This window comes from Triturus cristatus, chromosome 3_2 (assembly GCF_964204655.1).
Source record: "Triturus cristatus chromosome 3_2, aTriCri1.1, whole genome shotgun sequence".
Lineage (NCBI taxonomy): Eukaryota > Metazoa > Chordata > Amphibia > Caudata > Salamandridae > Triturus > Triturus cristatus.
Window position 1 is genome coordinate 988554539 of NC_140584.1, and position 13170 is coordinate 988567708.

Sequence of the window (13170 nt, forward strand, 5' to 3'; positions counted from 1 at the left end):
AGGCTGGAAGAAGTTTCTAAACTAATTAAGAAAGCAGTCGATACCGAATGGGAACAGTACCGACGAAAACTAAAGGCCTTTTGGCCTTAAACTAAATTTTCCTAACTTGAGCTAAGATAAGCACATCCGAACACAATGGCGGAAAAAAACAATCTAAGGATGGAGAAGATGCCCATGCGCACTGTGGTCCAGGGGAGGAGTCACCTATCTCGTGATACTTCGAAGACTCTTCCAGGACAACAACGTGCAAACATCCGGACCCAACACTAGGCGGCGATCTATGCACAGATATGAATTCAGCAGCCCACATGCCTCGAACACCTGTCAGCATGCCACAGCAGCTGTGATCATTCAACATAATGTAACTCCTGTTTGAAAGTTTGACCAATGATTGGATTAATCACTGCTGCCGGTGAACCGTGCAGGTGGCAGGATAAATTTGTAGTGGAACCATCACAGGTCCCTTGTAAGTTAATACCCTGACAAAGGAAAGAACCGCTTAGTGCGTGTTCACAGTTTTCACCGCTAATAAACACTTCACGTCCCCCACTCCAACATCTGTGTGTGTAAGGTAAATCCCAGGATGTCTTGATGTGTTCTTTACCCAACCTTTCATATTTGCCTGCTGGTATATTTTTTAGGCAATACTGAAAATGGAAAGTTGTAACAGGCAGAGTAATCTTACCATGTATGATCCATTCAATAGCTGGTTTTTCTGCCACTGTGAATGGCAATTTCTCCAGTTTTTCAATGCTCAGCACCGTATTGTCTGCTCCCCTTTGTGCCAGTTTGATCTGTCTGTCAGTGAGATTGAATTCTGCAAACAGTGACGTAGTATTGATAAAAACGCCAAGGCACATAGCCAGAACGCAGGTTTTTGAAGCGTCCAGACTAATAGCATGATAGAACGTAGTTGTGACTGACCATGTTGCAACATGACCAAGTCCTGTTCCCTGATGTCTATGACAGAGGATACAATGCTGTCCAAAGAATATATCCTGGACGACAGAGTCGTTAACCCATTGTCTACTACAGAGAGAGATTTCTCTAAATTAATACGATCAATTTCTCGTATTCGTTCTGCAGTCTCAGCTTGGGTGACCTTCCATGCTTCATTATAAGCAGCGTAGATACCGGCATATATGAAACGTTTTTGACGCGGTTTTCTTGATCATAACAAGAATTCCCTAAGCTCTGCGTCTTCTTGAAGTAAAGTTAAGTGTTATTTTACATCCTCTAGTGTAGCTTTCTGTAGCCAATCAAGGCAAAGTTTCCCTACACTGTATGTTGTTACTACCCCCGGATGCTGTCTTTGGACATAACGTGGGTCTGGCCTATGAAAGGTAAAACCTGGTGTTTTGTTCAGGAATCTATCTTGACAGTTGTTTGTGTCTAAGGGCCAGAGCAATCATTTTTTCCATTTAGGATCTGATCTGTTTTGATTCAAAATAGTATGTACGTCGACCTCCCCCTGTGTAGTGCTTTCACTTGTAGGTGCAGGTATAGACAGTGTGTTCATGTCTTTTATTTTGGCTAATCCAAGGCATGATGTTTGTCGGACAGTGTCGTTCAAAAACATAATTTGCTCAGGGATGATACAGACTCTAAACAAAGCTTCTATTCAGTGTACTTGCCAATCTTTAGTACCCCAGACAGTTTGTGTCTCAATGATGTCTTTCCAAAAGTCGTAACCCTGTTTAGACAGTTGGGCAATAAAGGCTGCAGAATAAATCTGTTTGGTATTCGTTAACATATTTCTCATTCCTGTCTTGTTGACATTCTTAAAGTAAAATGTCTCTGCAATAGACATATTAAACCCTGAAAAATATGGACATTTCATTGCAAATGTTTTTGAGCTACCCTTTGGTGGCATAGGACAATGTTCCCATTGATTATACATAAATACATTTCTATGCATTGCAGATTTATGGAAGAAATGGTGACCATAGTGGTTATAACAATACATTTGTTCATAGTCTGATGAACCTTGTAAATATTCATTATTAGTAAATGCAGTTGACATCTTTAGATCAGAAATCGTATTATTAACAGTCTCGAAGTCCCAATCATCAGAAAAGGTACTGGAGTTAATAAAGTCACTTAATGAAATTTTAAATAAATGTGGAATCTTCAAAAGCTCCGACGGACCAAACATTTCATATCCGGTTTTGTCCCAAACTATACCATCAGGTATAGGAATCACTGTAATGTTCACTGCTGACAAGTCTCTTGCTTCACGATGGGATGATTTGTGTGGCTGGAGAAGTAAGTTCACTCTTGTACTTGCTGTGTCCATTTGAATATATCTTCCATTAATCAGCATACTCAGAGTTATTACCAGAGCTAACCAAAGTAGAAAGAAGAATATTCCCAAAACAATCCATAGTTCAATCCATGGTGAAACCAGGTAAGTTTTTTCCAGTAGCTGAAAAAAGTCTGTTGCTTGTTCTTTGTACTGGCGTTGTTTCAGGCTCGCTGGGATCCTCCGAAAACGTATCAAAGTTAATGAAATAGCCAGAAGCAGTTCTGTCAATGGTTGGAATTGCATCCGTATTTGATGAAATTGCTGGAACCAGTTGATCACTTGTTACTTCGTGGTAGACAGGTGTATCTGGACAACCTGTTATTTGGGTCTCAAGAGGTACAAGGTCCATAGCATTGTTGCTTAGTCCTCTATTTCTTACTGTTAAGTCTTCAAAGGTGATGAGTCTCTCAGTTTGAAACTCTTGGATTGTAGCTAGAGAAGTGCGTCTGCTACATTGGCAGAGTCCACTTGGCCTACTGTTCAGTATCGGTCACAGAGTGGTTTGATCAGGTCGATGGACACAAATCTTTTCTCCTTTTTTCCAGCAAGGGGCGGCAAAAGTACTGTTCTTGATCCGTGGATTGCTAGGACAGGTACTGGTTGTCTGTATGAAGGCCCGAGTTCCTTCTTATCCGCGATCTTTTCTCTGACTAGATCCCCAAGCTTTGGGATCCAGACAGACCTTGCTGGGACGGACGGATTTTTCTCAATGGTGGTTGGCTTCAGGACCACGTTGCTTTGTCACTTTCTTAGGTCATTTGAGTCCTGTAAAACAGCCAAACGATCTGTGATATCAAATTGTTTGTTTTCCATCACTGTGCCTTTCATATCTAAGTGCGGAAACAACATTCTAGTCCCAAACAGGACCTCATATGGAGTGACACCCCCTAGAGAACTTCTTGGCAATTTGTTTAGTGCTCGCCGGACCCCATATAGATGCTTGACCCACCCATCACCCGAACGTAATACCCTAGCTGTTATAGACAGCTTTATGTCCCGGTTTTTTCTTTCCACAACAGAATTTCCCTCAGGATGGAATGGAGAAGAATACTGCACTGCTACGCCCAGACTGGCCATGGCTTCTTTGTAAGCCCTAGAGCTAAACGCAGGACCCTGGTCAAAATGTAGTGTGCCTATTGTGTATGTGCCGATAAAGACTCGCAAATCTTTTATAACAGTTCGAGCGTGAGCCGAGCGCTGAGGCCATATCCACAGGAACCTAGAGCACGAATCCACTGCGACCATGATATATTTATAGTTCCCATACCTTTGTAAGGGACCGCAGTCGTTCAGGTAAACACAAGCTAATGGTTTATCTGAAATTAACAGGGGCGTCTGCGCAGGACGTTTCACAGTAGAGACTTTAATCTTTTGGCATATTTCGCAGTCCAAGACATAATTCCTGGTCTGTTTCCTAATGCCTGGCCACCAGTATCTCTGTTTTAATAACGACACTGTGGCGGAAACACCTGCATGGGCAGAGGCGAGCCCTTCATGTGCTGCTAGGATTAGCTCTAGTCTATGTTCCATGTTTGGTATTACCCGATCCCCCACTCCAGGGATTCGAGCAAACGGAACATTGTTTGCATCAATTATGTATGGGTATTTGAGTGGAAACGTTGTAGGTAATGCCGCACTGCTGCCTTTGCTTGATGCATTGACAGTCAGCATTATTTTGCTGTCTATTTTAGTTTTTGAACGAGTGATTGCAGCTACGGAAGCAGTTTGCACAGCCCCTTTCGCTGCTTCATCAGCCAATGAATTCCCTTCAACGTGAACGCCATCACGTTGGTGACTCAGCGTGTATATCATGTGAGTGTTTTTGTAGTCTGTATCGCAACTGAACTACTTGCTCCCAAAGCAATTTGTGCTTAATTGTGCCACCTTTTGCATCTTTGAAACCATTCGAATCCAATTCTGTAAATATTCATTGTAAGATTGAACACAGTAAAAATAATTGCACACTATTAGTGTGGGGAATTCGCGATCTGTATTTTCAAGTACCATCTTAAATGCTTGTAGTTCAGCTCGCTGACCTGTGCAATCTCCTAGAGATTGGGTTTTTGTGACAATTGGTCTAAATTTGCCTTTAACTATAGCACATGCTGCACTGTAAGCTTGTTTACTCCCAGTAGCGGGCTGTGCAGATCCGTCAGTATAAATTATAAATTCGTACTGGTCAAGAGGGAGAATTTCAGTAGGCAGAGGACATTTGTATTCATATTGCAGGAATGCTTGTGTTTTTAAGTATGGATCAAAAACGTATTCAACATCAGTTGCAGCTAGAGAATTAACCCATTGTATCGATCCCGCATGTAAAGCTTTTTCATTTGGAATGCTAGCCTTTGTAACTGCCTCTTGGGCTGTTACAGGAGTCACAATCATAATGAGTTTCCCCTGTGCTAGGGCTCTTTCTTTTGCTACAGCGGTTTGAACTGCTGTCAGACTTTTTTCTGTAGAACTGAATTTAATTTCTGCTTGTGTATACAAGTGGGATTTGTATGCAATTGGTACTTTTTCACCTTTGTTAAAAGTTTAGTAGGTTAATCCGCATTGACCCGGAATTATTCGGATCACTAAGTTGCGTACGTTTACGCGTGTTTTGTTGCTAACATGTCTGTTTGGAGTGAACGCAAAATTTCACTGCGTTTTTGTGTCCAATGTATGATTTTAAAATCAGGTTGGATTAAGTCGTAGAGAGGTTTAACCCTTTCTGCGTAATTTAAAATGCAAGTTCTTCCAAAATTCAGGAAACCTAGAATCAACTGTAAATTCTTCATTGTTTTTGGAGGTTGGAGCAGCGCACAATTTTCTAAAAAGTTGGCTGCCAGGCGTTTGCCTTCACTTGATAGTTCATATCCTAGGAAAAGGACGTTGAGGTGGGCAATTCTTGACTTTTTAAAGTTGAATTTGTAACCCTCTGAGGCGAAGCCCAATATTATGGTGCTCACCCTGTTCAAGTGCCTATCCAGGTCATCGTCTGTCAGATATATATCATCGACATATGACAATGCCTCGTTAAGTTTGTAGTAACTGTTACCCTTGCTGAGAATAACCCCGGGCTCTTTTTGAACCCCTGGGGCAGTTGACAAAATTGACGCTGGGTTCCCATTATTTAGAAAGCGGTCAAATATCTGCTTTCTGGTGCAATATTTTGACAAAAGAAACCATTTGAAATGTCTAATGTGAGTTTTTATTTTTACGCACAATGTTATTCATTAATGCTGTACTGTGTGCATTTTGCACTGCAAATGTTTTGCAACAAGAATTTAAGTGTCTGTAATCAAAACTAGACGATATGTATAGTCTGGTTTGGAGACAGGAAACAAAGTATTGTTCATTGATGAGGTGCATGTTTCACTCACCCCTGATATTCAACTTGATCTAAAATCTCCTTGACCTGTTTATTAGCTTCTTGCTTAACTGGGTACTGGTTAATGTATATTTTAAATGATCTGGAACATGGTTGGAGAAGGCAGGCATAATAATGGCCTCGCCATGTGGGCGCACTCTGACAAATTCCAGTGGCCAGACCTTTTCTGCTAGAAGTATATCATAACCCCTTGAAAGATGCTCCCAAAAGAGCGTTCACTTTTCTTGGTATGTCTCCCTCCATCCAGAGTGTTATTTCATATAACCTATGTGGAGAACTAACCCTGGTGTCTACAGTCTCAACTTGTATTTCTTCATTCAAGTCCACTGTCTCCAGAAGTCCCTTCAGGTTCTGGCGAGCTATTGTAACAGACAGTTGTGGTTTTACTGGTTTTCCTCCCAGACTGTCTCTGCCTAATTCCTCATAGGATTTTTCAATTATTCTGGCTAGTTCTTGAGGTTGTTCTGTTACATCAAATTCCCAACGATGCTGCTTCTCCTTTAATATTAGATAATATTATTGCTGACACTTGGTCGCAATGTTTAAGTAACTTCATACCTAAATTCAGAGCAGGCTCTGCCCATATTAGTTTTGAATCTGTTTCAGGACATCAAGGAATTACCACCATTGATGGAACACCATGTGTTTTTGTGTAGATAGCAACAAAGACTGGGCCCCAAGAGGTGCAGTCTTCCAGGTGTGGTGTGATCCCCATTGGTAAACAAATTGTTAAAATTCTGTGTTTCTCAAAAGGGGTAGTATTAGGAAATACTGCTTCGATTTGAGTAATTTTTTGAGCTAACCAGAATGGAATTTGTTTGAGTTTTGGGGGTAATTTACCCATGACTGAGTGTAAAGTCTGGGGAGTAATTTTTAACGTAGCCCCCTGATGAGGGACTGGATTTTGAATTGTTAATGGTTGTTGGACTGTGAAAGTCCGCATGACATATTGAACCAATTGTCTATATATCTTGATTAACTCCTTGAGTTAAGCAAGTTAATCTATGTCTGACATAGTTTCAATGTCAGGATGTGGTGTATAGCCGGCTAAAATCGGCCATGTTGCTCCTGGTCTACCTAGTGGACCGAGCCTGGTAATGTGATTCTAATGTTTTAGAGCGCCTTTAAACCAGAGCTCATGCTCCTCGTATGTGAGTGGAATTTCAATATCCTCGAAAGGAATATATTCCTCAGGTGGTTCATCTTCTTTGTAGAAGTGAAACATATGTGTTACTGGATTTGATTCTGGGAATACTATCCATGAATAGAATACCTCTGTCTGGTGAGATTCATGTGCCTCTATCACAAAAACTGCTCTACTACCTCTTGGTCAGACCAAGTTTTATAAGTTTTAGAGTGATGTGTCTCCTTAAATTTGGTGGGATGTGTATAACACCCAACTAGTCTTCATTAAGACTTGTAAGGTCAGCCGCAGCTTGACCGTTGTCGACAACATCTCCGGTGTCGGACATTGTTTAATGAAAAATTGCAGAGCAAGTTTCAAGGAAATAACGAAAAGGTGCACAATATTTTGGAACACTGTATCCTTCAACGTTGAACAAAACCAAACAGCTAATACATAGGACTTTCGTCCTACTCGTCTATAGAGTAGAGGGTCTCTGAGAAAAGCACAACTGAGTTACTTCAGTATCTAGTGTTAAATTAGTGCCTTACCAAACTGTTGGGCGCCATGTAGTGTAGTTCCTATATCCTTGATAGGCTCTGCGCATTGGAATCACATACACTATCGATTTGACATAGGACTAAGGTCAGTATGTCTCTATCGAGTATATTAAACGTAATTACTTGTGTGTGCCAGCTAACTCAGAGGTCACTAGAAACGTCTCGAAATTGCAAGAAGGGATTAGTCTCTGACAAACGCATAAACATGACAACTTGGTTTCCCTTTAGAATCGGAACAGTCTCAGAATCGTGGAAACCATAGACAACGGTTTCACCCAGTCAATCGTGCAGGCTTTGTTTCTACAGAGTTGCACAGAAATAGCGAAACAGGCGTTTTCAATAAAAGGGTTTATTGAACAGTCTTAGTTCTCGTGCAAGAGATAATGAATTGCTACAATCGTAAGACAGACTGTGAAGTACAATATGTACGAGGTTAGCAGTAAGATAAAATAATACTGCAATAGCATGGTTTGTAGGTATGACATATATTAATCAAAATACAAACATAAATAACATATGCTAAAATGTGATACTCATCTGATGCTTCTAAATTGTTCTACCCCAGTGTACCTAACCTAAGTGCAGTACGAGGTTTGAAGTATAGCTAGCTATATTTTAGTTTAGCCAAGAGTTGCCAAAAGTTTCTCTAAGTTCTAGTCTAGTCGGCTCCATACCTGAGGTTGGAATCTCTTTTCTGGATTCGATAGTCTAACCCCCCGCAAGGAAAGTAAGAGAGCACTGGAGCTGGATTCTCTGTGAGGAGGATGACAGCGTCAGGTCAGTGCATCAGGCTGGAACTCGATCTCCTTCCGAACTTGCCGGTGCGAACCGCGTAGTCTTGGTTGGATCGAATCCTCCGGAAACCGCAATTTGCCATGGCAAGTTCTGGTATATTTATACCTTGAAGGTGTCTACGAATGCCAGTATTGACGTAAAAGTCGGGCAGAGGAACGTCATGATTGAACCCCTAAGGAATAGATGTTCATGCATACTTAATGAGTTCTTGGAGAAATCAATATTCAAGTTGAGGCAAATTCCTAAAGGCTTAAGGGTCTGGTTTTCCAAGAATTCGTTGTGACGTGGATGGACGGATGTAGGTGGCCATGCCTGTATTTGGTTTGTACGGACAATGTCTAAATAAGGGGCGGATGTCTATGTCCAAATAAGTTGAATGTGAATTGTACCTATTTTAGGGCATAAATCGGGATACCTATAAACGGAATCTAAATCTGCACACAACAATGTCAGTGCCAGAGAAAATTGGACCTCTGTTTTTGACTGAAGACACCCATGACATTTGCCATGTTGATGTTCTTTCTGATTTTCTGGAGAAACTCATGTACATGAGGTCTGAATAAATGTTTCTCCTCAAAAAGAAAGAGATGCAGCAGGACTTCCATTCAAAACATGGAAATTCGCAGAGGCATGATAGCAGAGAAACGCTGGTGTTAACTTGTCTAGTGGCTGTATCTACTGCATCCAAGGCATAATTAATACTGGCCCTGGAGCCCCTTAAGCAGGCTCCTGTGCCCTTTTTAGTTGTGGTTCAGTCAAATGTTGAGGTAGTTCCTTCATTTCCTCCCACTGGTGCCTATCACAATTGTTAAGATGGCTAGCAAGATAGCATTACACCACTGCTTCGCTAACCCGAATGCCATCAGCAGCGCGATTCCTTATCATGAGGGGGGGTGTCTCCTCTACCATGCACAAGAAGCAAGAATATGCTGGAGAAAGACAAATAGGAAGTACCATATGGTAAGGACTTGAAACAGATCAGGAAACCTATGACTTGTAATTCAGCCTTTTCAGTATACATTTGGAAGTGTTAATGAAAGAAAAAGCATGTGGCAGTACTACTCAACCTGTTAAATTTTGGAACATATGTGAGCCATAATAATTGTGAGATCACATAACGTGTAGCTAGTGACTTCAGAGAATTACACAGCAGTAAGAATGAGATCTTGCAATTTTATGACAGAATAGAAAAAAATCTGAGCGGGGGAGAGAGAGTGAGTAAATTGTGAAGTTTCCAATCGAAATATATTATTTAGTTGCAAGCCAATGTACCTGAGGCCTTAACATCGATGTGGAACTGGCAGTAAAGTCATGAAAAGGCTGGAATGTACTTATAAATACTTATAGATCAACTGGTTTTCTATGAACGCTGGATAGAAATACAATCTGCTCAGTAGTCTTTGAAGTATAACCATTTAAAAAAAAAATCTTATTGGGTTTGAAATGGGTAACACTAGTATATTTATGACTTTTTAAATTGTGAGTCATGACTTCAATCAATCACCATTTGAATTTTTCCACAAATGGAATAGTCTAGAGAATAAATACATGTATTTTCGGCTACCTTAAAACTCATGAGTCAGCCATAACTCTGACTAACAAGTTTTGTGCTATGGAGAAAAGAAAAAAAAAATAATAACACCCATGGTAGGGGCAACACGGAGATGTCCAACACTAGGAGGTGCTAGGCGTATAAAAAAAATATGTATAGGAACATATTTGTCCCTTCAAAAAGGGGGAGAAAAAGGAAATGTATTTTTCCATTAAAAAATAAATAAGAAAAGACCAACACATCCTGCAATACGATTTGGCATAGAGTGGGATGTTAGGCACATGGCCTTGTTGTAGACCAGGCCCAGCAGCTAACCATCATTCTGATCGCGTAGGGGCCATGCAAAGCTGGGGTTGGACACTTGCAGCGGGTTGGGTGCAGAACCTAGCCACAGGCCAAGTACTACACCCAATCCTGCTGCGTATTAAAGGCGGTGCATTAGGAACAGCCTATTACCACAGGTTAGACCAGGCCAAGAGCACAACACCCACTGAGGACAGAGCCTGGGAGCCGTGCATAGTGGCATTTAGGCGACAGCAAAGCACTGGTCGCTTAAGGCTCTGCGCATTGGGGGTTGCACCAAACTCCAGTAATGTATGGCTGGAGGCCTTGCGCAGCAGGGTGTGCACGCTCACAAAAGATTGGGCACAGGGCTGCGATCAATCCCTGCCGGGGGTTGGAAATCAAGCGCTACATCAAAAAGGAACTATTCCATTTATTTAAAAAACATAGTTAAAAAGTGAGCTATCATTTTTGCTCAAATGCATAAAAACACTGGAATTCGCTAGTTATGTTTATCAATGCACTCAACACCACCTGTCATACTCATAACACAAATTTGGATGCAAAACAAAAAATAGATATAAATGTAACACCAAGGCAGGTAGCATGAGATATGGTGTGGGTTAAGTACGTTGATAACCATAATTGGTTGCATTTGAGCCAGAACCATATCTTACTTTTTAACGGTTTTCTTTCAGTGAAAAAATATATATGACAGATTTGCATATAAGCATCAACAATGCACCTCAGTGGAAAAGTTGATTACATTTTATATTTTGTTTAGTACAACCTAAAACATTAATCTATGGACAGATTTCCAAACCCTACTCTGCTGTGACACAGTTTAAAACAAAATACATTTCAAACGCTACCGAGCAGCCAAAGTTATCAACTATCAACATATTTCTATTGATTAATTCTTCTTTCCATACTCACTGTTTGCACTGGAGCAGCTGATGAAAAACCTGTTCATTTTTAGAACTTATTGCAGCGTGTAATGGTGTTCTTTAAGAAAATAAAAAAGCAACTATTAAGAAAGAATGAAGGAAGGAGACAATTTGATCTACATACATCAGTTACTATAGGCATGGGCATATGAATCATGAAGAACAAGTTTCTTACCTTCGGTAACGATATATCTTTAAGAAACATATGTTAGTTATAGATTCCTTATCTTAGAATTACCCCCAGGCGTCAGACTGGATTCGGAAAGCTTTTTGTCAGCAGTCCTCCTGCGCGCCAGAAGGTGGCGTTTGGCGTCGGCGTTGTGGTCGCCGGGATGACATTGCGGTAGCTACATAGACGCTGCCCTCGCGTGCTGACATCAGTTCTGTACAGGACTTTCCACGCCAGACGCGCAAAGCCATGCAAGACACTGACCAATGGTGCACAAAACTTGGGCCCTGAAAGGATGTCCTTAACCCTAGAAGTCAGTTCGCAGAACGGGGAGGATGGGTGAGGCGGTAAGGAATCTATAACTAACCTATGTTTCTTACAGATATATCGTTACCGAAGGTAAGTAACTTGTTCATCTGAAGGAAACACGTTCGTTATAGATCCCTTACCTTAGAATAGATACCCCAGCAATACCAACCCCGGAGGTGGGTCTGCGAACCAAGTACACACCAGAAAGTCCTGGAGAACAGGACGGCCAAAGAAGCCGTCTCTCCAGACGTGGCTGTACAGGCAGTAGTGTTTCGGAAACGTGTGCAGCGATGGCCACGTAGCTGCCTGACAGATGTCATTAAGGGGGACTCCTTGTCCCAAAGCAGTAGTAGCTGCCGTCGCCCTGGTGGAATGGGCACGCAGCCCCTCTGGAGGCTCCTTCTTAGCCAAAGAATAGCAGGCTTTAATGCAAATAACGACCCAACTGGAGATGGTCCGTTTGTGCATGTCCCGACCTTTCTTAGCGCCCACGTAACCCACAAAGAGATGGTTGTCCACCCAGAATTGTTTGGTGCGATGCAAGTGGAAAGAAAGCGCATGTTTTGGATCCAGTCGGTGGAGCCTCTCTTCCTCTTTTGAAGAATGCGGAGACGGAAAGAAGGTGGGCAAAGTGATGGCTTGGTCAATGTTGAAAGAAGTAACCACCTTGGGAAGAAAGGAAGGTCTAGTTCTTAGGACGACCTTGTCCGGATGGACAGCCAGAAAGGGAGGCTTAGAAGACAGAGCTTGAAGCACACTCACCCTACGTGCAGAGGTGATGGCCACCAGAAAGGCAGTTTTCAAAGTGAGAAGTCTGAGAGGATAGTTATGCAGTGGCTCAAAGGGAGCACACATAAGGGATGTCAGAACCAAAATCAAGTCCCACTAGGGCATTATGAAGGGAACAGGAGGAAAAAGATGAGTGATGCCCTCAAGAAATCTATTTACAACAGGGGACTTGAAAAGAGAAGGCTGATCAGGTAGCCTGAAAAAGGCTGAAATGGTCGAGAGGTAGCCCTTAAGTTTGCCCAGAGCAGAGCCATGCTGGGCCAAAGAAAGGAGGAACAGGAGAACCTCAGAAAGAGGGGCAGAAAGCGGATCCACAGCCTTTGCTGTGCACCATGCGACAAATTTATTCCATCGGCAGGAGTATACCGTCTTAGTGGAGGGACGACTGGCTGCCAAGATTACATCACAGACTTCGGGAGACAAATTTATTCCATCGGCAAGAGTATACCGTCTTAGTGGAAGGATGACTGGCTGCCAAGATTACATCACAGACTTCGGGAGGCAGGTCAAACAACAAACTGCTGCTGCTCAATCTACACGCAAAGAGGTGGAGACTGGACAGGTTCGGGTGGAGGACTGTCCCCTGCTGCTGCGACAGAAGATCCTCCCGAAGAGGCAGTCGGGTCAGAAGATCGATGGCCATGTTGAGCAGCTCGGTATACCAGACTCTTCGTGCACAATCCGGAGCCACAAGAATGACTAGGGCCCGGTCGCACTTGATCTTCTTCAGCACTCTGGACAGAAGTGGTATAGGCGAAAAGGCGTATAGAAGACCGCAACTCCACTCGCGACGAAAAGAGTCTCCTAGCGAGTGCCGCCTTGGAAATTCCAATACTCAGAATTGCTGACATTGCGCGTTCTCTTCGGTGACAAATAGATCTAACCAAGGCTCTCCCAACTGCTGAAAGAGACCTTGCACCACCTCCAAGTGAAGACGCCATTCGTGATTCATAATGCACCTGCGGC

At 42.3% G+C, this 13170-nt stretch overlaps 1 protein-coding gene across 3 annotated transcripts in view; it reads right to left on the reverse strand.

The window, feature by feature from the left end:
• The window catches only part of ANKFY1 (ankyrin repeat and FYVE domain containing 1), a 506490-nt gene that overhangs the window by 221374 nt on the left and 271946 nt on the right, over positions 1-13170 (reverse strand). For all 3 annotated transcript variants that reach the window (XM_085649582.1, XM_085649583.1, XM_085649584.1), the window contains exon 9: positions 10927-10995. In XM_085649582.1, the coding sequence (XP_085505708.1) occupies positions 10927-10995 (69 nt within the window). The remainder of the gene's footprint in view (positions 1-10926; positions 10996-13170) is intronic.